The 25720-nt window shown below is 40.7% G+C and overlaps 1 protein-coding gene across 1 annotated transcript; it reads right to left on the reverse strand.

The window, feature by feature from the left end:
- Positions 1 to 3081: 3081 nt before the first annotated feature.
- LOC144503160 (catechol O-methyltransferase-like) lies at positions 3082 to 24117 on the reverse strand. Its single transcript, XM_078227667.1, has 6 exons — positions 23913 to 24117; positions 22692 to 22974; positions 17599 to 17792; positions 15158 to 15289; positions 6877 to 7099; positions 3082 to 3456 (listed from the first exon to the last, which is right to left on the reverse strand). The coding sequence occupies exons 2-5, from the start codon at positions 22972 to 22974 to the stop codon at positions 6920 to 6922; spliced, it is 789 nt and encodes a 262-aa protein (XP_078083793.1). The 5' UTR covers positions 23913 to 24117; the 3' UTR covers positions 3082 to 3456; positions 6877 to 6919.
- Positions 24118 to 25720: the final 1603 nt, after the last annotated feature.

The following is a 25720-nucleotide window of genomic DNA, read 5'->3' on the forward strand; positions in this document are numbered from 1 at the left end:
CCCGTCTGTTACAGTGATACAGACAGCCCTGTGTCTTGGATTATCTGAAATTTCTTATTTGTCCTATAATATTTGCTTTTCTCAAGATGCTGATTCTCTGTTGAGGTGAACTTAGGTGACTGGCAGGTACCCTCCAGTTGCTCAAGGAAGTGGCCTTTTGTCATGTGTACCACAGGGCAAGTCATATGCTGTCCTTTGGGAATCCAACATTGATTGCTGGATAACAATATGGAGCAGAATTTTCCCCTACCTATTCCCATGGTAAGACTTGCATTTATATAGTCTCTTCATGATAACCAGACATCTCAAAATCTTTTGAAAGGTTGTCCACTGTTATCATGTAGAAAATGGGGGAACTAATCTGCGTCCAGCAATCTTCTGCAAACTGCATACTGATAATGTGGATGCAGTTTATATGGACTTTAGTAAGATGTTTGACAAGGTCCCGCATGGCAGACTGGTACAAAATTTAATATCACGTGGATTCGGGGTGGGCTGGCTAGATGGATACAGTACTGGCTTGGTCATAGAAGACAAGAGTAGCGGTGGAAGGGTGTTTTCAGAATTGAGATATGTAGCTAGTGCTATTCCATAGGGATCAGTGCTAGTACCTCTATTGTTTGTAGTATATATAAATGGAGGAACATGTGTTTGGTCTGATTTAGTAAGTTTGTGGATGACACAAAGATGAGTGGAGTTGCTAATAGTTCCGGGGATTGTCAGAGGACACAACAGGAAATAGATTGATTGGAGACTTGGGCACAGAAATGGCAGATGGCGTTTAATCCAGACAAATGCAAGATGATGCATTTTGGAGGATCAAATTTAGGTGTGAATTATACTGTAAATGGCAGAACCCGTGGGAACATTAACATAGAGGGATCTGGGTGTGCAGGTCCACAGTTCCCTAAAAGTGGCAACATAGGTGGCCAGGGTGATTAAGAAAGTATATGGCATGCTTGCCTTCATTGGCTGAGGCATTGAGTACAAGAGTTGGAAAATCATGTTGCGCCTATATTAAACCTTGGTTAGGCTACATTTGAAGTATTGTGTGCAGTTCTGGTCACCACACTACCAGAAGAATGTGGAAGCTTTGGAGAGAGTGCAAAGAAGGTTCACCAGGGTGTTGACTATGAGGAGAGGTTAAATAAACTCGGATTGTTTTCACTGGAAAGACGGAGGCTGAGGAGGAGACCTGATAGAGGTCTACAAAATTATGCGAGGCATAGACAGGATGGATAGTCAGGCTTTTCCAAGGGTGGAAGTGTCAATTATAAGGGGGTACAGGTTCAAGGGTGGGGGGGGGGGGGGGGGGTGCGGATGTGCAGGGGAAGTTTTTCACGCAGTAAGTAGTGGGTGCCTGGAACGCGCTACCAGAGGAGGTGGTGGAAGCAGGCACATTAGCAACATTTAAGAGGTATCTGTATGGGTACATGAATAGGGAGGGAATAGAGGGATACGGGCCAAGTAAGGGCAGAAGGTTTTTTAAGTTTAGTTGGGCTATCATGATCAACACAGGCTGGAGAGTCGAAGGGCCTTTTTTTTTGTTCTATGACCACATGATCAGTTTTTGAGATGATGATTGAGGGAGAAGTTGCTAGAAAATCTTTACTCTTATTCAGAATAGTGCCACGGATTGTTTTGCATCCACCCACGGAAGTAAATGGGACCTTGGTTTCATGTCTTATCTGAAGAACAGCATCTCTGACAGTGCAGCACTCATTCAGTCCAGCAGTGTCACTAGCATCACACACTCTCAGGTCAGCTAGCTCAGCACAAACTGGGAGTCAAACATGGGATGTTCCTGAAATACATGGGCCAGCAGTTCATTATCTTAACCAGCTGGACCATGTAAAAGCAATATTCTAGTTTAAAACTGTAATTTCCTATAAGAGCCCTTAAATCTCCAGGCATGTACAGCTAAATACTTAGTTTTTATTTTCCACCAGTCGCCAAAAACGAATACGCTGCAAAGTGACACACTATGGGCAGGATTCTCCAGCTGCACGTGCCCCAAGACCCAAAATTCCCACCCAAGCTCAACAGACCTGTGAAATGGTCCACCGAATTTTCTGTCTTGCCTGCTACGATTCCCACAGCGGGCAAGATGGGAGAATTTCAGCCAATGTATCCAAACAGTCAATGAAATGATTCTTGTGCATAGTTTATCATTAGTTTTCATTGTACGCTGGATGTAAAGAGTCAGCAATTTAATGGACCATTCAACCCCAAACATGTGTCATTCTTTTTGCCTGGTATTGTTCAGCAGTCCCCCACCAAAGCGGCTCCAACAAGCAGAATAGAGTGCTTTCTCATCTTGCCTTTCCAATGCTATCAATGAAGATCACTATTAGCAACATTAGCCAAATTTGGCATTGCCTTTAGCAATATCATTCGGAGCTGCAACAGGTCTATCCGAGCCTGCAAATTTTATTCAAACGTTTAAACAAAGGACCTCCTCTTCTGAGAATGCAAATTTTCTAATTGACTTCATATAAGATTCTGCAGTTTTGTCGGTATTTGATCAGGTGGAAAAATATTTAGTCTGCAGTAAATTGTAAACCATTGAAATCTTGATTGAACTTGTATGCAATGTGCAATTGTCCCAACCACCAAACCTTTGTCCCCTGCATCAATGCAACTGCCCTTTCCCATTAATTTCATCCCTTTGGCCATACTCAGGGCTGAACCAACATATTCAAAACTTGGTAGCCTGAGTTGAACTATAATCCCATGTTTTATCATCAAGACCATTCATAACATTGCCCATTTTTGCAATTGAAATGTAAACATGAATCAGTCACCTTCAGATTATTATTTGTTGTGATCACATTCCTTTGCACCGATCCGTGAAGTACATTGAGATATTTCTTCATATTTAAGGTCTCAAGTAAATTGTGGTGGTTGTTCAAAATAGTAAGAAAGGAATCTGTTGCTCATGTGTACCATTTTGAGGAAAGGGCAACTTGAAGTCATACATTTCAAATGAGGTAATGGGTTACCTGGAGAAATGGCATCTTGCTGAGCTGAGTTAACATGTTATATGATGTGTGTGTCCGTAAAAAAGCATTTCTGTAAGTTAACTTTGAAGCTGCATTTATTATAGATTGGAAAAACTTACATATACTTAATACAATTGAGAGAAGAATTTTAACAGCACATACGACAAGAGGTTAATTTCAGTTGTTGCTCTTTTTGCTTTTCCCAAGTAATTCGCACTTCAGTTACTTTTCACTCTTAAAATTTTAATTTTAACCCTCTAGAAATGTTACATAGTGTAATGTTGTGTACATGTACCTCCAACAAATCCTTGATTGAAGTTCTTCCCAACAATACTGAGGCAATGACACCATTTCACCTATCCGATCCACTTACACTGGCTGTGCATGGTGATTGGTGCCTTCTGAGGAACAGCAGAAACTTCAGTTCACACAATGTTTTGAAAAATAATAATGTCTGGAAAGGATATACAAAATGAATAATATGGTTAATGGGGCAATTTTTAAAATCCAATTCTGTTTGTCCTCTGGAAGTGGGTGATTCATGATCAGGTACTGTTGTCTCCACACCAGAAGTTATGTGCAAGACTGTGTGCCTTTCTAACCATGGAGGGGCTTTCACAAATGAACCTGATCTCAACATCCATGGGTTATATTCCAATTATTCTGTGTAGCCCTTCACTCTGAAGCATAGGCTATCACTGGAAGGCCTGTATAAAAGTATTTGCTGATACTGTATAGAAAAGCACATTTTCTGCAAATAATACATTTCTCTCATTTAATTTGATATTGCCTTTCTGGTTAAGATGAGTACCTCCCCTAATCTATAAAATGAAAATCCAGCTAAGTATTAACGTAGTTATGTAACATTATTTGTATTGGGTCAGCCAGAGAGAGATTTGCACCACAATAAAAGGTTAATGTCATCTGCTTTGACATAAACTTCACTTTCCTTGTGTCCCAGTTGCCACATTTAACCTTTGAAATACACCTTGTGACTCTAGACATCTTCATTTGGTGCTGTCACTCCCTTTTGCTTGGGTGAATCACTTGTAAACAAACTTTGACCAAGGACCAATACATTGTGATTGTCACTTATGATTTTGGTAAGAGCAATGCATCTTCATCACAATTCAAGAATCTCATCATAGTTTCAACTAAAACATCCTTAATGTTGTTAAAAGTATAAAACCACTTTCCCTTAACAGTATTGATTTAAACTGGGGCATAATTCTTAATTTGCCATTAGCACCCCTCTCCCCATCCCTAATATTAAGGCTGTTTTTCTTGTGGGCTGACATTGCACTTGTAAAGTCCCTCGATCTTGTCAGACATCAGAGCTTGGGCCCCATCTTGTTTTTTTGTCATGGAAGAGTTCCTAATCCAACATCCATGAAGCCAATTGTTGAGCATCTACCACCACCCTGACAGAACTCGAGAGGCCAAATTTGGGACCAACCTTGTTTTTGATGATGTAGTACCACACTGGATTGCACATTTACTGACCAAGGCACTGTAGGATCAAATATTTTTGGAATGTCAAGTTTGTGATCTTAAAAAATCAAACCATGTAATTTGGCATAAGGATTTGAACTTGTGTATGTTGTGTACTCTGTTGTTGCCAGAAGTACAAGTTTAGATGAGGTCAGTTTGTTTTGTTTTTGTAACCCTTTATATTTTTGCAATTAGGGCTGTTTTGCTCATTGGCAGCCTCCAAAACGTTGAATGGCACAGATTGAAGTGCCGTCCACACCAGAGAGCACAGGCAATTTCATGAAACTGACTTTATCTGTGGAAATAAAACTAAATTGCATTCCTCTGAGGACTGCTGGGTATGTATTACTCTGGATTACTTTGGATTACTTTAAATTCTGCTTACAGATTCGTTTCCTCAAGTGAGTGAGCATTAATTATCTTCATAAATGGATGTTGAAATCAAAGCAAACTGCATTTTTTAAAAGTCAAAATTGAGCAATTATTTTATACAAAAGTAAAAGAACTTTAAAAGCAGAGATTGTTATTAATTTGCAGATGATTCCTTCACTGTTCTCTTAAATTCTCTATGATGTTTTGGCGATTTTGATGTTGGATTTTTAAAATCATTTTTGTAAGTTTGTGATGGGTTCCACAGCCACTTATGGTAAAAAGAGGTGATGCACAGTGGTCCTTGTACATGAGCCACAAAGTTAATGTGCATGTACATCAAATAATTAGAAAAGCAAAAGTAATTTTGGCCTTAATTACAAGGGGGATGGAGAATACAATCCTATAGAACATTGGTGAGACCACGCAGGAGTGCAGTGTACAAATTTGGACATCTTGCCTTAGAAAATATGTACTTATAATGATGAAAGAGATTGAGATTCTCTGGAGTTTAGAGGAATGAGAAAATTGCAATATAAAATTCTTGAGCTTGCCAGAGTACATGCTGAGAGGCTGTTTCCCTTTACTGGTTGTTTAGGACTAGGAGGGCATACGGTATTAGCCATTTGGGACTGAGTCGAGGCAAAATTTCTCATTTGGAGAGCTGATGCAGACACAGTAGGTCAAATGGCCATCTCCTGCACCGTAATGATTCTGTGATTCTTCAGAGTTGTGTGGAATTATCTTCCTGTCTGAAGTCAACGATACTCAGTTGTTGAGTCATCAAAACTAGGATTCAATAGGTCTTTACAAACTAATGGGATTGAGAGATGTGGGGATAGCACATGGAAAATATGTTTTTATGTTCTTATTCAGCATTAAAAATAATTCCAGGAGGGGATTGCTGTCAATGGAAGATGCATCTTCTCAGCTTAATATTTTTAAATTCCAGAACAATCTGGTTAAAGGCTGCGCCATGGAGACCAACAGACTAATGCTCTATTCAGCAAGGAAATCCACTAATGTGATTCTTACGATGCTGATATTTTACCCCAGACTAGAACAACTAGGCTCTTTGTATGGATTATTAGTATTAACAAAATTCATCAGGAAATATTGAGAGTTTCATTGGAATTTGCAATCAAAGATCTATACAATCTAGAGAGCAATTCAATAGTAATCCAAGCTCAGCTATAAAAACCTACTGATTAATACCAGGAAATTGCCTCTACTTCACAGGAACCTTTTGACACAAATAGAGAACAACCCTCCTCTTCTCCCCCATCCCTTCCAATTTTTTCCCTTCTACTAAATACTCTGACCCATTGGGATTCAGTTCCACTGGCGTTGGCAGCCTTGTGTGAGCCAAGGGAGTGAGTGTCAGCAGGTCATTTGTGAATGGAATCGTGGCCAGACCTTTTTACCAAGAATATTGGCTGATCCATGGCCTCATTGCTCTTTCTCTTTGTAACCTCTTTTTCATAACTCTGCACCCCTCTAAATCAAGTCTCTTGTTCATCTCCCACTTCGATGATTTTGAATTTCAATGCCATGTACATCAAAACGGCAACATAACTGCAGTTGTGATTAAATTTGCATTTCTAACCAAGCTGTTAAGTACAAATTCGGTCAACATGAGTGTCACCTACACCCATGCCCACCCCTGCCCCAATAGGCAAGGGTATTTAATGATAGAATGGCTAGGTACATAATTTAAGCATAAGGAAACAGCAGAAAGAGTTGCAGGAGGTACATAAAAGTGTGCTAAGTCTCTGGGTGGATTGCTGAAATGGTGTGATTACAAGAAGAAACTTGAATGAATTTTGGTGGGGAATGAGACAGGTTCTTGTTTATGAACACAGACAGCAAGGCAATACTGTGGATTAGGTGAACCAGATAGACAAAGTAACAGTTTCAGGCTGGAGACCATGTACAGATTTCACATGCACAGTACAATTCCTCACAATATTATAAAAATCTGCACAAAAGGAGAATTTGGATCACTTATCCTTACATAAACTCTGACACCTTAATTAGGTTCTTTGTATTTTCCATCTTTAACCCTTAAAAATAGCCTTTTCCATTCCGTCTCTCAACTTTGTGTATTCCAAGTTTGAGGCGTAGTGCGTGCACACATAGTGGGGATTGTTGCGTACATACTGGAGAAATTCTGGGGCTCCTGGTGCAATGACGTTGTCTGCCAGCAAAACAGTGCCCTTTCTCAGCAGACCACATTCCTGCAAGTAAAGAAAATAATTCCATAATTAATAAAGACAATATTATTTCAATTGAAAACTGTAGTGGCACCTGATCGATGAAATAAAATGCCTACTGGTAGATCTCACTTCTCTGCCAGGCTTTCCATATCAGTCAAAGAGACTTGTGCAGGATTCCAGTCCCTAGATAGATTGATTGATTGATTCAAGGCTGCTTGGTGCCACCCATACAAAGCACTATATACAATGAACATCACCTTTTATGTAGAGTAAATCAAAACTGAGTTAAGGAACAAATCTGTGACCTTGCAGGTCCATGTGACTCCATGCACCACCTTGTGAAACGTTTATACAATGCACCACAGAATTCTATTCATTTACTTTTAGATATAAATAAACACAAATGGCTTTAAATAGATCCTAAATCCCAAACTTTTAGATTTTGAAGCATGTATTCTAATCAAAAAAGTAATCCTGCCCAAAGGGCTACTGAGTGAGGGTTGGGTACAGACTGTTATCAACTGCGACATATTTGGGGATCTATCAAAATCAAGCTCTCAAATTCTGGAAACACAGCAAAGGTACTGGTGCTGATCTTTTCCTTCCCTCATCCTCCCTTGAAGGCATTAAATCCTCATTGTGGAACGTAACACCACTCTCCAAAACCACACCTGGTTGATTGTTATTGATGTTTTCGATCCTGCTGGTGTATAGGCAAGCTATTTGATTGCAGGGTACCTCATGTTCTGGACAATATTACCCCTCCACCAACATCATTAAAACAGACTGGACATTGCCGTTTGTAAAAGCTTAGCTGTTGCTTTTCCCACATCACAACACTAACTACACTTCGAAAATGCAAAATGCTTTGGGATAGACTGGAAAGTACAGCATAAATGCAGGACTTTTTTCTATGCCCATCCTGATCAGGAGCATTGTGTTTCTCACTCCCACAGTGTCAGCCCTCTACTAACCCCCTCCCACAGTGTCAGCCCTCTACTAACCCCCTCCCACAGTGTCAGCCCTCTACTAACCCCCTCCCACAGTGTCAGCCCTCTACTAACCCCCCTCCCACAGCAGTAATTGATTGGAAATAGCTCAGGAACCATAATAAGTTAATGTACATTAGAGCAAAGAATGTAGAAAAGATAGTAAACAGCTGTGAAATGCATTTTGATTCCCTGCTTTATATTAATTCTTATGCTGTGTTATGAACCCTGCTGATGTTCAGTGCGAGGCATGCCAGAACACATGCCGGTTCTTAACTATTTTTGTGATTCGGAAAAAAACATGAGAAAAGAGATACGACCTACTAAGGAAAGGTGTCAGACTTGTAAATAATCACACAACAAAATGTCTAATAAACTTCAAACACAAAACAGAAAGATAACAGTAAAGGACAACATTCACAATTAACTGCAATAATGGCGACCCAGGCAGTATAGTCAAATTAGCCCCCCTTCCCCCAGCCATCTAAATCTATCTACTTTTTTGTTTATTTATTGGTGTCACAAGTAAGCTTACTTACACAATTAAGTTACCGTGAAAATCCTAGTCACCACCCTCAGGCGCCTGTTCGGGTACACTGAGAATTTAGCATAGCCAATGCATCTAATCAACACCTCTTTCAGACTGTGGGAGGAAACCGGAGCCCCTGAAGGAAATCCACGCAGATATCAGGAGAACGTTCAGACTCCGCACAGGCAGTGACCCAAACCGGGAATCAAACCCAGGTCCCTGGTGCTGTGAGGCAGCAGTGCCACCGCGCTGTCCCCTACTTTCCTAAACTCTGAGAATACCTTCCCAAAAGTAACAGCCCATAGGTTTGAACACAAAGCCACATCCAGCAAATAATTACCATACAGGGCCTGTAGCTTTCTTTTGGGAACTGTTCTCTTTGTTTAGGGTAGAACAGTAAAGGAATTGAGGGTTATGGTGAGCGGGCGGGTAAGTGGAGCTGAGTCCACAAAAAAATCAGCCATGATCTTATTCAATGGCAGAGCAGGCCCGAGGGGCTAGATGGCCTACTCCTGCTCCTCGTTCTTATGTATCTTATGGGGTCCGACGCAGACAATCATCTGCTGCTTTCTGTTCTACCCAACAGCTTGATTCTTTCTGAGAGGGCTCTGCTTTTCACCTGGGTGTGGTTATGATCTAGATCCCTAGACTGCTAGTTTCCACTTTGCTTAACAAAGTCACTATTTCTATATATACTAGGCTAATCTACATGTCACATGTCCTCAGTGTGGCTAAATACCTATTAGTTCCCTTTTTATCCAACTCTTTTAATTTCATTCCAACGTCCTGATGTAAGAACTAAGCTCTCACTTTGATCTTTATTTAGTTGCCATTAGCATCAGCAGCATCCATATAAGAATATGTTTTTACATTCTATTATTTAACAACTAATGTGGGCAGAATTGGTTAAAAAATTGCACACTCAAATTGTATTACTTTCCCTCAATAGCATTGGATAAGGTTGAAGTTTAATGCTGAAGATGTTGCACTCTGAGGGTTCGCACAAGTGGATTATCCAATAAATCAGTTGGCAATAATACAACATGGACCTAAAGGGGTTGTTAGGTTAGAAGAAATCAAGGATTATATAACTGGGGAGGTGTAAAATAAGGAAATAGCTGCAGTGTAGCTAAGGGAATAGGTTTCCTTTGCTATACAAGATTGCAAGAAATAAGATATCCACAAGATTTTTATAACAGGCTATAATTGGGGAAGAACAAAGATAGAAAATGAAGATAGTGTAACGGGGCTTAAAGAAGCAATAGCCCAGCGCAGATGATCTAGATCTTTTATGAATGAAATGGACTTGCTTCCATGGCAGAACCTATCTCATGATGTGGAGATGCCGGCGTTGGACTGGGGTAAGCACAGTAAGAAGTCTCACAACACCAGGTTAAAGTCCAACAGGTTTATTTGGTAGCAAATACCATCTCGGCAGGGATAAGTTTTGAGCAAATTACTTAGTATCAATTTTCTCATGTTATCTCCTCATTCACTCTTATAACATTGAAAGGGGGGGGGGGGGGGGGGAGGTTTGATGGGCTATTGTTATATTTGGCCCCTCATGGCATTAAGTCATTAAATACTAGACATTTTTCTTTAAATTTGCAGAAGGTAAAAAGAACAGGGTTCAGGTGCTGGTGTTCCCATGTATCTGCTACCCTTGGCCTTCCAGCTAGTGGTGGTCATGGGTTTGGAAGGTGCTGTCTAAGGAACCTTGGTGAGTTGCTGCAGTACGAGTGGAAGTAGCACAAGAGACGATAGTTGCTTAATGTCAGGAAAGCTGCAGCTGTCAGTTGCCAACTTGGTGTGAGGCTGAGCAGAATATTCTAATTTGCAGAAATAAGCATTTCAGTGTCTTTCACTGCTCTTAAATTATTCCACCAAAAGAAAATTATTTAAACCCAGAGCAGAATTGTTTTGAAGGCTCTCAAAACCGAATCCGTATCCTGAGTGCTGTGACAGAGAATCTGTGTAAACTGATTAAAGCTAGTTCAGATTAATCTCTGAATAGAAATGGGAATGGATATGTTGGGTGTATTACAGAACAATGAATTACAGAATTTGAAGTCATGCAAAAGCGTAATGGAATTCGATCAGAGTATCTGTAACTGATTTATACTAAAAAGTAATAAAAGAATTGTCCGTTTCAATTAAGCCAGCACCTGGTAAATGAGCTTTGTAATTCTGTTGAGTAAAAATGATCGCGACTTTGCTGTCACTGTTCAATCTGTAGTTCAGGAATGTTAGCCAAGCATTTCCCTTGTAAACTCCTGTTAATGAAAGACCTTGCAAGTCGGATAGATCTCATCAACTCATGACTTAGAGATGACAAATTCATCCCTGGACTGTCACATATTTCTCTCAAATGGATTAAGTACGTATTTCATCGATGATTTGCTTCATTTGTACGAAGTAAAAAGATTTATTTTTAAATATATTAAATAGGCTGTGGAATTGCCCACAGTGAAGTAGAAGGTACACCTTTTATGATAGTGCAATTCTGCATTATGTACACTGTCTTGTCATACAATTGCTGTAATTTGGCATTGCAAATGCTCAGAAGTTAATCCTAACTATTCAGGTAGTTGATACTCTGGGCTTGCCCATTTGCTCTGGACCATTTCCAGCCCCAGCCATACCTTGACCCCATTTTTATGCTTGTGATCCACCGCTCTTTTCAAGAGGGTTATCCCCTTGCCTTGATACTCCCAGATGATGACTTGCATTTATACAGAACCTTTAGGATTGTAAAACCTCCAAATGCATTTTAAAGTCAAGCCAAGTAAGGAGATATTAGAATAGGTAACTAAAAGCTTGGTCAGAGAGGGTAGCTTTTTAGGAGTGACTTTGAGGTGAGAAAGGCAGTGGGATTTAGGAATGACATGCCAGAGCTTCCAGTCTAGGTAGCTGAAGGCATGGCACCAGTGATGTGCAATGAAAATTATGGATGTGCGACAGGAAAGAATTGAAGGATAGCAAAAATCCAGGGAGTCAGAGTTCTTTTGTAGGGCTGGAGGAGGTTAGAGAAGAAGGGAAGAGGCCATGGAGGGATTTTACCTGCACAAACATCCATGGAGACTTTGAAGGAGTAGACACCAAACATTTACTACTGAAGCTTTTGTCTTCATGGCTACATGGATGTATACCACAAAGCATCAAGACACACATTAAGTTTAAACTCCTGTTCCGATGAATTTGCATAGATGTAAAGTTGCTGATAACAGATTTTGGTAAACTGATTTAAGATTTATTAATTGATGAGTCAACTTTGTTAAAAATACGTTTTTCCAAACCTCCTGCTTGAGATATAAGAAAGACAAACCAATATCTAACACTGAAATGCAGATCGGACTGAATTGTCTGAGATGCTTGGGGCTCCCTCAGACTGCAGGTTAGACAACCCTGTCCAATTGTGCTTGTTCACTGAACTAAAACTTGCAGTGGGCAAGGAGAAAAAGCAAAAACTGCCAACGAAGGATTCAGCAAGATGGGTTTAAGTCCACATCGTCGTTCCAGGCAAGTCTGGTGTGCCAATATGCGTGCTTCCTGCAGCAGCCTGAGTGGCCACAGCTCAGGGTGGGTCTGTTCAGGCAGCTGCAGGGAACACACAGAGCAGGTCAATACAGACAGCACAGATGATTTGGACAAATACTTGCTTTTAACTGAAATAGGCTGCAACCAAAGCAGGAAAAACCATAGCGTTTGCAAGGGTAAAATGTCAACAAAACCAACTGAAGCTCCAGTTAAATTCTCCAGATTGAATCACAGGCTCTCAAAATAAATTTTTGGGGGGGGGAGGGAGAGAGGTATGTTCCAGGGATCATTAACATTGCTTTGAACTTGGAATAAGAATAAATATTTAATTCAGAATTAATGTTTGTGGATTTGTTAAATGTTAATTTTACTGGGAGTTTTCAGTTGTGGGGAAAATGAAAGGTTATGATTGAAAGTTTTAACATTGAAGAAATGATTTGATTGTTTCCTGTTGCACTCCAGTTTTGAATTGAAAGCTTTCAACAAAAAACAGTTTTCTGCTGGTTGATGCTGAGCAGAATCAAACAGCTTGGTTTTGATTTGTTTACATTTAGTTAATGAGATAGTTATGTTACAGCAGAGAAACAGTCCATTCAGCTTAATTAGTCCATCTTGGTCTTTATACTCCACCCGAGCCTCTTCCCATCCTCTTCATCCATCCCTATCAACATAGCCTCCTCTTATCTCCCTGCTGCGTTCATCTAGTTTTGCCCTCATCTCTGCCGTTTGCCTCTATAAATCCTTATTTTAGCTCAGCTAATCTACAGCTTTTGCCCGACGGACATTCATTGTTGCCAAGGTATGACACTTTTTGAGGCACTTGATACAACAATGCAACTTCTATACATAATTGAATAGGTTTTTTACACAAGTATTATCAAGGAAGAATGTAAGGGGGTGATGTTACGACCAGATGTGGAGAGGTGGAATGGCTCCCTTCTTTCCCGACTCCTTATTTGACTGCAACAGGAGTTTTTTAAGCCAAGGATGCCAAACTATTTACATGCTGCAACTATAAAAGACGCAAACTAACCGGTTCAAAAAGAGAATAGTATTTATTTTACTTTTCCTCAGCACCGTCCAAACCCACGATCGCTAGCATCAGGAAGGACAAGAGCAGCAGATGCATGGGAATGCCACCACCTGTGAGTTTCCCTCCAAGTCACTTATCAGCCTGACTTGGAAATATATCGCCATTCCTTCACTGTCGCTGGGGCAAAATCCTGGAATTCCCCCCCCCCCCCCACAACAGCACTGTGGTGTGTCTACTACATGGACTGCAGTGGTTTAAGAAGGTAGCTCACCATCACCACCTCGAGGATAATTAGGGTTGGCAATAAATGCGGGCTTAACCAGTGGTGCCCAGATCTCATTAATTAAATTTTAAAAACTAAACCCAGTCTAAGGAAAAGGTAATGTGATGATACTGTACCTGGGCTGTTTTACACTTCAACTCTGATTATGGTGCCAATTGTCTGCAACCAGCAGCCCACATGCTGATTAATGCAGAAGAATAATTGCTTCTAATTATTGGAGTGTTTGTTTCAAGCTGAGTTAATGCAGTTTTGTCAATGGTAGTTTATCCCCTGGGGTTCTAGAGTAGGATTTAATTAGTTTGATAGACAAGAAGAAAATTGGTTTCTGCCAAACTGAAAGTAACTTCTTGGATTTTTTTCTTAGGGGGGGAAGCTGTCTCACTTGACCTGTCAATCATTCCTTCCCCAACAATTCAAAAAGTGCTATAAACCCCAGGACACTGCAGTAGGCCCAGATTAAAAATAAACAAAAGGCACATTATATGACTATAGCAATAATAAAAGCTTGGGGCCAATAATGGAAAAAAAAACAGGTCTGCTTCCCAACTGCAGAAAACATTCTTAAAGTACATTTCTTAAAGGCACAGTAGTGACACAATAGTCAAAGTCATCAGAGGAGGTTCAAAATTTGCAAGTTAGATGCAGAGAGAGAGGGGGAGCCCACTCAGGGTCTATCTTCCTCCATGTCTCATTTGCATGCTGATCTGCACCAAAAATAAGGGCTTAACAACAATGGGTTGGCTGACTTGTCACATGACTCTCCAACTGCCCAGTGAACCAGATATGGTCACAGTTAGTCAACTAGTTGGCATACTTGATTAGAATACATCTGGGCAAATCCTTTCACAGCCAGGGTCCCATTATCTACTGGTTTTTTTTTGGTCACCCAGTTGAGTACCCTTTATCAATGGGGTAGGAGATGGCCCCTATTCATACTCTTTCAAAGCAAATCTTCTGGCACGTTCTCCCCATGTCTGATGGCATTTCCTCCCACAGTCCAGAGATGTGCAGGTTAGGTTGATTGGCCAAGTTAAATTGCCTCTTAGTGTCAGGGGGATTAGCAAGGTAAATACATGGGATTACGGGGATAGGTCCTGAGTGGGATTGTTGTCGGTGCAGGAATGATGGCCTCCCTCTGCACTGTAGGGATTGTATGATCCATTAACTGTGATTTCAAGCCATTGGAATGTGGATTTAAAAGCTTCAGTTTGTGGTTTCCTGCCAGCAAATTCATAGTTTTTTTTATAAAGCATAGCTTCATATGTGAAAATCTATTTTGACCTGTTCTGGGGGTTGTAGTGGTGGCATGCTGGAACCTCCAGCTTCTCTACATTAAAATATGGTGTGAAGATTGAGATGCCATTGGGTATGTTTGTATGCCAATCATATTCAATGTCCCGTGAAGCTAAGTTCTCAGTCTGTTTCTTAGTTTCTCCATTCTCATAAGTCACTGATTCCAGTTTTTCTAATTACTTGTAATCTCTGTTGTATTAAAATAGTTCAAATTAGTTTTCATAAAGATATTGATGCTCAAATTAAAATGAAATCAACTCCAAGTTATTGAAATGCACAAAAAACAATCTTTACTGAGACAATGTCTTTATTTCCTTGGATGATATTTATGCATTGAAGGCATATATTTCTAAAGCTGTCCTGTGCATATTTCAAGCTATATTGGCCTGGTGTAGAAGGAAAACACAGCTCTTACCTCCAGGAGTTGGGTGTCAGGTTGATATCTGTCCTTCCAATGATCAAGGAAAACAAAATCTAAAGTGTCCACCTCATATTTTTTCTTCAGTTGTGGAATAATATTTCCAGATGAGCCTTCCAAGATCTCCACCTTAGTTCATTGGACCAGGAGACAAATGATTAGAACTATTTTTCATTATGGGAATAATATGTTGAACTTGGCAACCGTCTGAATCCCTGTTTTGGAAAACACTTTCATCGTTGGCTACAGTGTCAGAGTATAGCAGTTCTAACCTGTTCCTCCCTTTAGGGCAGTGATGGGCAACCTAGCTTAGTGAATGGGTTGCATGAGTGGCCCTGCTAGGCTTGTTCACTAACTGTGACCCATGAATAAGTTTAAATACATGCTGAATGTTTCATAACGAGTATAGAAAATACTGAACCATTTATATATTAATAGAACTCTCCATCAAATTCAAATGGTAACAACAAAGAAATATTAACACTTTGGATGCAGAGGGAGCCCACAGCTCTCGCAGTCAATGTTGTGAGCCATCACTTCAATCATACGTGGGCGGAAATCAATGTAACATGGCAACTGCGCACGAGCAGCAGTCAACAAAATGTCTCCTGGGCGGCATTCAGAAGCCAGGCGTGGCCTCCAGGCTGCAAGTTATCCACTACTATTTTATGGCGATTGAGGCCTTCCAATGGCTGAGCGATGGGTCATCCTGGCATTCCTCTAACCCCATGGTAATGTGGCTACAATGCATACGAAGTACAAGATGCACTGCAGCAACTCACCAGTGCCTTTTCACACCGCCGCCACCTCACAAGTTCCACTCTGAGTCTCGCATCATCCCGCCTTGGAGCCATATCCCTATTCCTTGAATGCCATTGGGTTAAAAAATCTTGAAGTTCCCCTCAGACAGCACTATGGTTGTATCTGCACAACAGACTGTGACTGTTCAAGAAGGTGGCTCATTACCACCACCTTGAGGACAATTGGGGACCTTGCCCACATTCCGTGAAATTAATTTTTAAAACTCTGGCAAATCTAAATATGAGGTGGCAACCTGGTGAAGCTGCAACACAGGACTACTTGCATGCCAAACAACATAAGCAGCAAGTAGTAGACCGAGCTAAGTGATTCCACACCCAAGGGATCAGATCGAAGCTCTGCAGTCCTGCCACACCCAGTTGTGAATGGTGGTGGACAATTAAACAACTCACTGGAGGAGGAGGGTCCACAAACATCCCCAAACTTAATGATGGGGGAGCAGCATATCAATGGGGAAGATCAGGCTGAAGCATTTGCTACTCTCTCCAGCCAGAAGTGCCAAATTTATAGAAATATCAAAACATAGAAAATGAGAGTATGCCATTCGGCCCCTCAAGCCTGCTCTGCCATTCATTATCCCGCTTCTCCCCCCATATGCTTTGATCCCCTTCACTCCCAGAGCTATGTCTAACTCCTTGGAAACTACAATGTTTTCTGTGGTGGTGAATTCCACAGGTTCACTACTCTAGGTGAAGAAATTCTTCCACATCTCAGTCCTAAATAGTTTATCCAGTATCTTTAGATTGTGGCCCCTGTTGGACTCTTTCTCATTTCTCTCTCCTCCCTCTTCTCTCTCTCTCGCCCCCCCTTCATAGAGTTTTACAGCATGGAAAGAGGTCCTTTGGCCCATCATGCTACACTGGCCATCAAGCACCTATTTATTCTAATACCATTTTCCAGCACTGAGTCCATAGTCTTGTATACTATGGTGTTTCGAGTGCTCGTCTAAATGTTGAGGGTTCCTGCCTCTACCACCCTTTCAGACAATGAGTTCCAGATTCCTGCCACCCTCTGGGTGAAAAAGTTTTTCTTCAAATCCCCTTTAAACCTCCTGTCCTTGACCTGGTTATTGACCCCTCTACTAAGGGAAACGCTTTTTTCCCCATCTATCTCCCTCATAATTTTGTAGACCTCAAGTCAGATCTCCCCCTCAGCCGTCTCTACTCTAAGGAAAACAACTCAACTGTGCTTTCGTATTTTTTTTACTTATTGGCTTTAATCAACGTTCTCTTTAAATTTAGCTTCTGTGAGCTGCTAATTTTTTTTTTACAGTGCAAGATCCTTTTGAATTTTTTTGCGTGGACATTAACAGTTTCTAACTTGGTGCAAAGACTATATTAGTATATCCAAGGCCACACCGTTTCATTGGCCGTAATGTTTTTGGGGTGCTCTGAGATTATGAAAGGCACTATTTGCAAGTGTTTTTTATTAACCAAGCTCCTCATCCTTTGAGAAGATTTCCATTACCTAATTTTAAAACCTATTTTCTCTTTATGGAAGTTGGATGGTTATAAATTAATATCTAATCATCCCGATATCATATGAAAAAGAATTGCAGATTTTTAACAAACTATTGAATTTCTCCTTGTGGTTTTAGGAGACCAAATGAGATCTTTTACCTTGTCCTCAACTGCAGCAAAGCGGAAGATCTGTTTTGCAATGTTTGCATTGGCTGGATTGAACTCGATGGTCAGCAAGCGAGCACCTGATCTAAGCACACGGACCATGCGCAGGGCTGAGTAACCACAGTATGTCCCCAGTTCCAACACGGTTAATGGATTTGCCTCCTCCAACACTCTGTCCAAGATCGCACCTGCATATAAATACATAACAATTACAATACAGAAACAGGCCATTCAGCCAGTCAACCTCTGTTGGTGTTTATCCTTCACCTGTTAGCGTTTATCCTTCACACAAGCGAATCACTCTGATCACGTTAATCCAGTGTTCCCGTTCACCTTCAACCCCTTTCTTTTATGCAGGTATCAAATGAAAAATGTTAAGTGCGTCGACACAACTTCTTGCTATGGGTTACTTCTTTAAACAGGCTAGGCAAGTAAACTGTGAGCCACAAGTTACATTGAGCTTTCTTTCATTTGTCTCAGTCATATCTTATTTTTGTCGCACACCAAAAAAAAACTTCTGAAATCTGTTACTGAAGAATTCCAGCTGCGATTATTGGAGCGATTTGAAATTGGGGAATCATAGTTCAGTATTCTTTCTTTGCAACTGTGCATTCAGTTTTGATCCAGCTCGCTTATTTTGCACTTCTTGGCAAGAACCATGACAAATAGAGTAATGTTGTGCCTGTGTAGTGTGTCCAGCATTCATGGAAAACCTTGTTTGCAAATAAAGCTGTATTCATCTGCCAGCAATTCTTTGCACCACTTACTGACCCCAGAGCAAGATAATCAACTGCCACACTTTTAAAGATTTGAGAATTTCTTTGACAACTAAAATAACCTTTGGAACAAATTTGGTGACTCTCTTCAGGTTATTCTCTGGTTCCCTTTGCTTGAGTTTTATGGTTGGTCATCATTGGCCAGGAGAGGATAGGATGGTTTGGACTATAGACATTCATAGATGTTACTTAGGTGGATTGAGTTGAAATAGTGTCATGTCCTTCAACATATTCTGTCTAAGCTTTCTATGCCATCTAACTAAACCCTTTGCTATTGTGTAGTGTGGAATATTCTCAGCCAGTTCATGAGTGTTTTACTGGATTTTTCTGCTGAATTTGTAATTAACATTGCCTAGTTTTTCATCACTTTTCTGTGCTGAAGACTATGACTCATGAAGGGGTATACCCCTGTGGGTGTCAAGGTGGTCATTGTTCATATGTGAACTTAAAATAGACAATTTGATTGCGGGAGACCTTTTAATTTTCAATCAAAGTCCAAACATGCACACCTTTCAGCAAATGGAACTGGATAATAGTTATAAGCAGGAACTTTAGTTGAATTCCTTTTGACCGACTCATCCCATTGAAGCCAATTGTATGATCATAGGTCCCATTTTGGCCATCCTGAAGAGATCAACCAACTAAGCACAGACATGGAATCGTCCCTCCTTGCATTGCTTCGATCAGTACTGGAATGTGATCCAGTTTTTTTTTCCCTTCATAAACTACTCCTGTGAAAAGAAATGCACTCCACCATAGGTTGTGCGACAAAGTTCTGTTTGGGATTTGCCCCTCAGGAGCAAGTAACAATGTAGACTTATGTGGATGTACATTATCCTTGCTTACTTAACACACTTACTATGAATAATTTAATCTTATTTACAAACGCAGACTTGCATAATGATGCCCTAAATCGATGTTTGTACTTTATTCTTTCTGTAAAACAATTTTCGCAAAGTATGGTGGCATCAAAGGATAAATTATTCTGTGATCATATCAGTTTTTATATATTAAATTTGGCAGGCAATCTTCAATGTCCCTCGACTCAGTCTACCCAGTAGATAGCTACCATGGTAACTGACAGGAACACTGAACTCAGCTCCACATTTCAGTTTAAGTACATTGTCTTCTGGTATGGTTCATTTATTATTTAAGGCATGGACTCCACACAGATTTTATCACTGAATCCAGAATAATCTGACAGCTCATTGATGTGTCTGAAAATCCAAAATACTTTGACCAAGAAAGGTCACATTCATCGCACACCAAAAAAAGACTTCTGAAATCTGGTACTGAAGGAACTTATTGTCAGAACCCCAGCTGCGATTTTGATTCCCCAATCAAACTTGGGGAATCACAGTTCAGTATTTTTCATAGCGATTGTGGATTCGGTTTTGATCAGCTCACTTACTTTGCACTTTTCTTGGCAAGAACCATGACAAATAGAGTAATGTTGTGCCTGTATAGTGTGTCCGGCATTCACGGAAAACCTTTTTTGCAAATAAAACCATTCATCTGGCAGCAATTGTTTGCACCAATAGTTGGTGTCAACATGCCTGCCTGAGCTAGAGCCAAGATGACTTGGTCAACTTATAGCATCATGGAATCGTTACAGCACAAGAGGCCATTTGCAAGAGCAAATTTAACTTGTGCCATTCCTCAGCCCTTTCCCCGTAGCCCTACAATTGTTGGCTTTTCAGCTGCTTATCCAATTCCCTTCCGAAAGCCATGATTAAATTTGCCTGCACCACCCTTTCAAACAGTGCATTCCAGATCACAACCACTCACTGCTTAAGCATTTTTTCTCATGTTGCCTTTGATTCTGTCCTCTGGTTCTTGACCCTTCTGCCAATGGGAACAGTTTCTCTCTATCCATTCTATCAAGATGTCTCATGATTTTGAACAATTCTACCAAATCTTCCCATAGACAAAGAACTGCAGCTTCAGTCTTTCTATATAATTTAAGCCCCTCATCCCTGATTCTCAACTTTTTTGCACCTCCTCAGCCACATGAGGAAATATCAGACAGCTTGCGCCTGTATTCTTGAGTTTCAGAAGAAAGTGAGGTGATATGATTGAAACATCTAAGGTTTTTTGAGGGTTAGACAGGGTAAATGTTGGGAGGATGTTTCCACTCATGGGAGAGTGTCGGACCAGAAGGCATAGTCGCATAATAAGGGGGTGCTCATTGAAGATCGATTTAAGAAAGAATTTCCTCTCAGTGGTGAATCTACGGAATTCTTTACCCCAGGAAGCTGTGGAGGCTGAGTCCTTGAATGTTTTCCAGGCTGAGATTGATAGGTTTTCCATTAAGTAGGGGAATTAAGGATTAGAGAGATAAGGCAGGAAAGTGACCTTAATGTGTGTTAGATCAATCATCTTATAAAATCGCAGAGTAGGCTTGAAGGGCTGAATGGCCTACCCCTGTTCCTATTTCTTATGGTCTTGTCTAATCTCTTCTCATTGCTATGCAGGGTTGGGGCACCATGGTATATTCTTAGTTGCAAAGGCCATGAAGCTGGCAATCCTAGTTGGGAAGGTCATTCATCTATAAAAGTAATATTCTTGATTGGGTCTGTATTTTTCAAATGCTCCCTGCTTTGAGGAATAGGAAGGAATAGATTTTGTCCAAGGATAAGATGGGGCTTTAAAACAGAAAATGAGAAACGGTTAACCTTTTGGGTCTGGTGAAAGGTAACAGACCTGAAACGTTAATCCTCTTTTTCTCTCTCCATTGATCCTGCCAGGCCTGCTCATTATTTCTAGCATTTTCTGTTTTTTCAGATTTCCAGCATCTACAGTATTTTGCTTTTGATAAAATAGTTGTGATGAGATGATCGAAACTTCTGATTTTACTTCCTCACTTCTCTCTCGCAACTTGAGGCCTATCATCTCAAAAAAAATAGTTTCAGGATTTTGTCATCGAGGAGCTCTTTCCAAGATCATCATGCTTTTGATCTCTCCAACATATGTGAGCTCCAACATCAAGTATTTAAAAATACTTTGTTGGATTGTGAAGGGTTGATGTTCCGAGAGACTTGGGTGCACTTGTACAAGGTGCAGCAAACAATTAGGAAGACAAATGGCATGTAGGTCTTCCTCGCAAGTCAACTGCAGTACAAGAATAAGGAAGTCTCGCTACATTTGTATAGGGCTTTCGTGAGACAACACCTGAAGTACTGTGAGCAGTTTTGGTCTTTATGTCTAAGAAAATAAATATTTGTCTTGGAGATGTAAAGTACACTAGATTGGTCCCTGGAATGGGAGGCTGAGTAAATTGGGACCTATACTCTCTGGAATTTAGAAGAATTGAGAATTATTTCATTGAAAGTTACAAGATTATGAAGGAGCATATTAGGCTAGAAACTGAGGAGTTACTTCACCAAATTGGGTTATCTGAAACATGGGGAACACAGCTCCAGGATAAATGGTTGACCATTTAGGACTGAGATGAGAAATGTCTTCATGGAGTGTTATGAATCATTGCAGTTCTCTACCCTAGAGGTTTGTGGATGCACCATCATTGAATATATTGAAGAATGAGATAGATTATTGATATCTCAGGGAATCCAAGGATATGGGGAGCAGGTACAAAAGTAGAGTTGAGGCTGAAGATCAGCCGTGATTGTATTGAATGACAAGAACAAGCTTGAGGGGTAACATGGTCTAACTCTTTTCCTAGTTCTTAGATTCTCATTTTCTTCTAACTTGAGGCTTGAAGCTCACTTTCAAAGAATGGTCAAAGCTTTATGTCAATGTGGATCCCAATCCTGAAATATGCCATAATTAAAATGCAAAAGAAAATCCATGCTGCAACAAGTTTAATGCGTAGCGCAAATCCAACAAAGCGGTGCATCAGTATCTTTTCCTCTTGAATAGCCCATTGTTTTAGAGAAAACTCTGAGCTGCTAATATCTTTAATATTTTGTTTGAGGGAGAAAATGCTTGGCGACTTTTGAGCCATTCAGTATTGTTTTAGAAAGGAGTGAATTATAACTAAATACAAATGTTAAATTAAGTTCTCTAGAATACTGTTTTGCAATTTAATTATTGCATTTTACAAGAATAAAGTTATATTTTCCCATATGTCCCTTTTGAAGCACCTTTGATCATACTTTTACATTGAAGGCACTATATGAGCTATAGTTACCATTATATTCATATCATTTAGAGTTTGGGCTGCACCACATTTCTGGACAGGTGTACAAAAGTTCAACACATTTTGAGCAAAATGAAGTCCTTACTGCCAAAATGTGCTTAAATAGCAGGGGTCAGATCTGATCTTAGATTATTTTTCAAATAAAATTTTACCTTTTTCATCCCCTACATTCATTGCCCACTCCTTCTCCCTGCAGTATTTGTCAATGTTGTCCACCACACTCTTTGCATCACCTTTCACAGCATTTTGCAGCACAAATTCTAAAATTCTCTCCTCTTTGCTTCTTCCGGTTATGAGCTGTGTCATTTTCTCTTTCAGGACGGTGTGCCAGAAAATTGCAGCTGTGCTGTTGTTCCGAACCAGGATAGGGAACAGTAGGAGAAGGAAAAGTAGACTTGCCACAAAGATGCCAAGGATTGTGAGATAGTCCAGCATCTAGAGAGGGTAAAATACACAAACTACAAATGTGCACAAAAGGAACAGGCTTGTTCCAAATTAACAATATTCATTAAATAATTATAATCTATCACCAAGTCAAGTCCAGAGATGTGTGGGTTAGATAGATTGGCAATGCTAAATTGCCCCTTAGTATCAGGGGGACTAGCTAGGGTAAATGCATGGAGTTATGGGGATCAGGCCTGGGTGGGATTGTGGTCGGTGCAGACTCGATGGGCCAAATGGCCTCCTTCTGCACTATAGGATTCTATGATCACCATGGGCGCAGTGGCTGAATTCAGTTACCCAGTCCATCCAATTGTACCATCTCCTGCCCTGATTGAAATCAACTGGCCCTGCATTCACCAGGAATTGAATGTGGATTAATATGGCTTCATCAGACACTGAAGTGGTTGAGAGGGAGCTATGAATGATCTACTTGTAGTTGGACTGTATAGTATTACAGTTCCTGCAGATGCACACACAAGAGTAGCAGTTTTCTGCCACCTATTTCGGTCCTTGTCAATGCTCGCCTGGTGACTATTAGTTTAAATAGTCAACTTGAATCTTGTATATAGAAATTAATAGAGACCAATAGGGAGAGAGAGCCAAAGGTTGCAAACTCTGGCCATGTTTCGGGAGGTTTCACCACATGATATCCCACCTCCAACAACCTTTCCCTCCCCAACAGACTTCTAACATCATTTGTTAATATTTTGATAACTAACTAAAATGAAAACTACTCTCAATTAATTAAACATCCCCAATTATTTTTCTCCTGGGTTGCCATCCCTGAAGACTAATCTTCAGTTTGTGGGCTCTTCAGGACAATTCTGGAGAGTTGGCAACCCTCAGATAACCTCAACATCTGGCCTCTGCAGCCAGATTCTGAATGAGTAAAGCAACAGATTACGAGTCAGAAGAATGGCGTTTCTTACCTATGCTTTTTCACCTGGTGAAAAGCCAGCTTTAAGCAGTGATTTTTCTTTGCTCTGCCAACCCTCCCCACCCCAGCAGCCGAATGATTAATTGTTCACACGTTCGCTGTAGATTGTCTATTCCTCGTTCCAGACAAATCTTTCCCCTCCCCTGCCAACATCTCCTTGTTATGCTGCCTCTTGGATTAAACAAAGTACGTTGTGTTTTGTTTGCTCGGTGAAGGAGCTGGTGTAATGGAAACATGCTTCCCGGAACATCCTGTTGCCACGGAAACATTCTGAAATCCCACTGGCACTAATAAATAACAACACGCCCTTACGGAAATACCGAAGTGCGTTTTTGAACAGTGATCTCTCAATTGTAATTACATTAATCCTAAAATGAGAGTACCTTTCAACGAATAATCATGTCAAAGATGTAAGGACAATCAATTAAGTTGTTCATTTATCTTTGCACCCTGAATGATGAAAGTTAAATTCTAGACCTTAACTGTAAAACAGATTTATCACGGTAATAACAGTGGAGTATAGGATTACACTTAAATTACATTCTTCATAAAGAAAAATAAATGTACAGTTTAAGCACCTGTACTTAATACAGGAAGTTACATTTACAGCTGGTAATTACCTTTTGTAGAAGCAGAATTGTTCAGTCCCAGGCACCTTGTTGAAAACTAGCTGGTTTATTAAAGATCATATTTGGGTCGAGTTTCTGAATGCCAATCACACACGATTGCATCATTCTACATTCACTACAGCTGACATCTAGAAAGCGTTAAAAAGGTAACGTTTGACCTTTTCTACTGCATCGCCCGTGGGGGAGGGAGGAGGGAGCATTGCTTTGTTTTAGTGTCTCAGATTTATCTTTAGCCTTGCTTTATACTTCAAATTGTAATTTTATTTTTACCTTCATCCAATTCTCATCTTCTGAAGGCACTAAATTCACAGTGTGTGGTTGCAGGGAGAGTTTGACTGCTATCTTTTCCTGCAGCTGTGCACCCCACTCTCCGCCTTCGCCAGCTGGTCCATCACACTTGCCCCACATCAAACTGGCTGCACCATTGTGGCTAAACACTTCTTCTCCCCTCTTCTCTCTTTCTCCGCCCCCCCCCCCCCCCCCCCCCCCGAGAGACAACAAGGGGGGGAAATCCTAAAATTTCTCTCTCCAACCCCTTGAAATGGTAGAAAGCTGTCCAGGAGATCACATCGACCCAGTATCACCTTTGATGAGCAAGTTACCGGCATAGTGGTTAGCACTGCTGTCTCTCAGCGCCAGGGACCCAGGTTCGATTCCCGGCTCGGGTCACTGTCTGTTTGGAGGTTGCACGTTTTCCCTGTGTCTGCATGGGTTTTCTCCAGGTGCTCCGGTTTCCTCCCACAGTTCAAAGATGTGTGGAGTAGGAGCATTGGCCGTGTTAAATTGACCCTAGTGTCGGGGTTAGTGGGGTTACGGGAATAGGGCCTGGGTGGGATTGTGGTCGGTGCAGACTCGATGGGCCAAATGGCCTCTCTCTGCACTGTAGGGATTCTATGATTCTATTCTATGATTCTGTGAATTGCCAATTATTATCTTTTCCGATCAGGGAATGGAATCTGGGGGTGACCATCCCAATTGTATCACCCACATTGTTACCATTTTGGGGGTTGAATCTGTCATCCTTTTGATCTGTGAGACTCAGCCACACTAACTTCATCGATTGAAGCATCAGAGGAACCTTTTACTGAAATCGCTGAATTTGAGGGGAGTGGTCATTCAGCCCATCGTGCTTGTGGAGGCTTTTCTATCAGTTAGTCTGGCTGCCTTTTTT

This window comes from Mustelus asterias, chromosome 13, assembly GCF_964213995.1.
Source record: "Mustelus asterias chromosome 13, sMusAst1.hap1.1, whole genome shotgun sequence".
Lineage (NCBI taxonomy): Eukaryota > Metazoa > Chordata > Chondrichthyes > Carcharhiniformes > Triakidae > Mustelus > Mustelus asterias.

Coding starts and splice junctions, on each gene's coding strand:
- LOC144503160 (XM_078227667.1), bottom strand. CDS start 22,974: ATGCTGGACTATCTCACAATCCTTGGCATCTTTGTGGCAAGTCTACTT. Junction 17,793..22,691: donor GAATGTAGGGGATGAAAAAG/GTAAAATTTTAT, acceptor ATTTATATGCAG/GTGCGATCTTGGACAGAGTG. Junction 15,290..17,598: donor TTGCTGCAGTTGAGGACAAG/GTAAAAGATCTC, acceptor CAATGAACTAAG/GTGGAGATCTTGGAAGGCTC.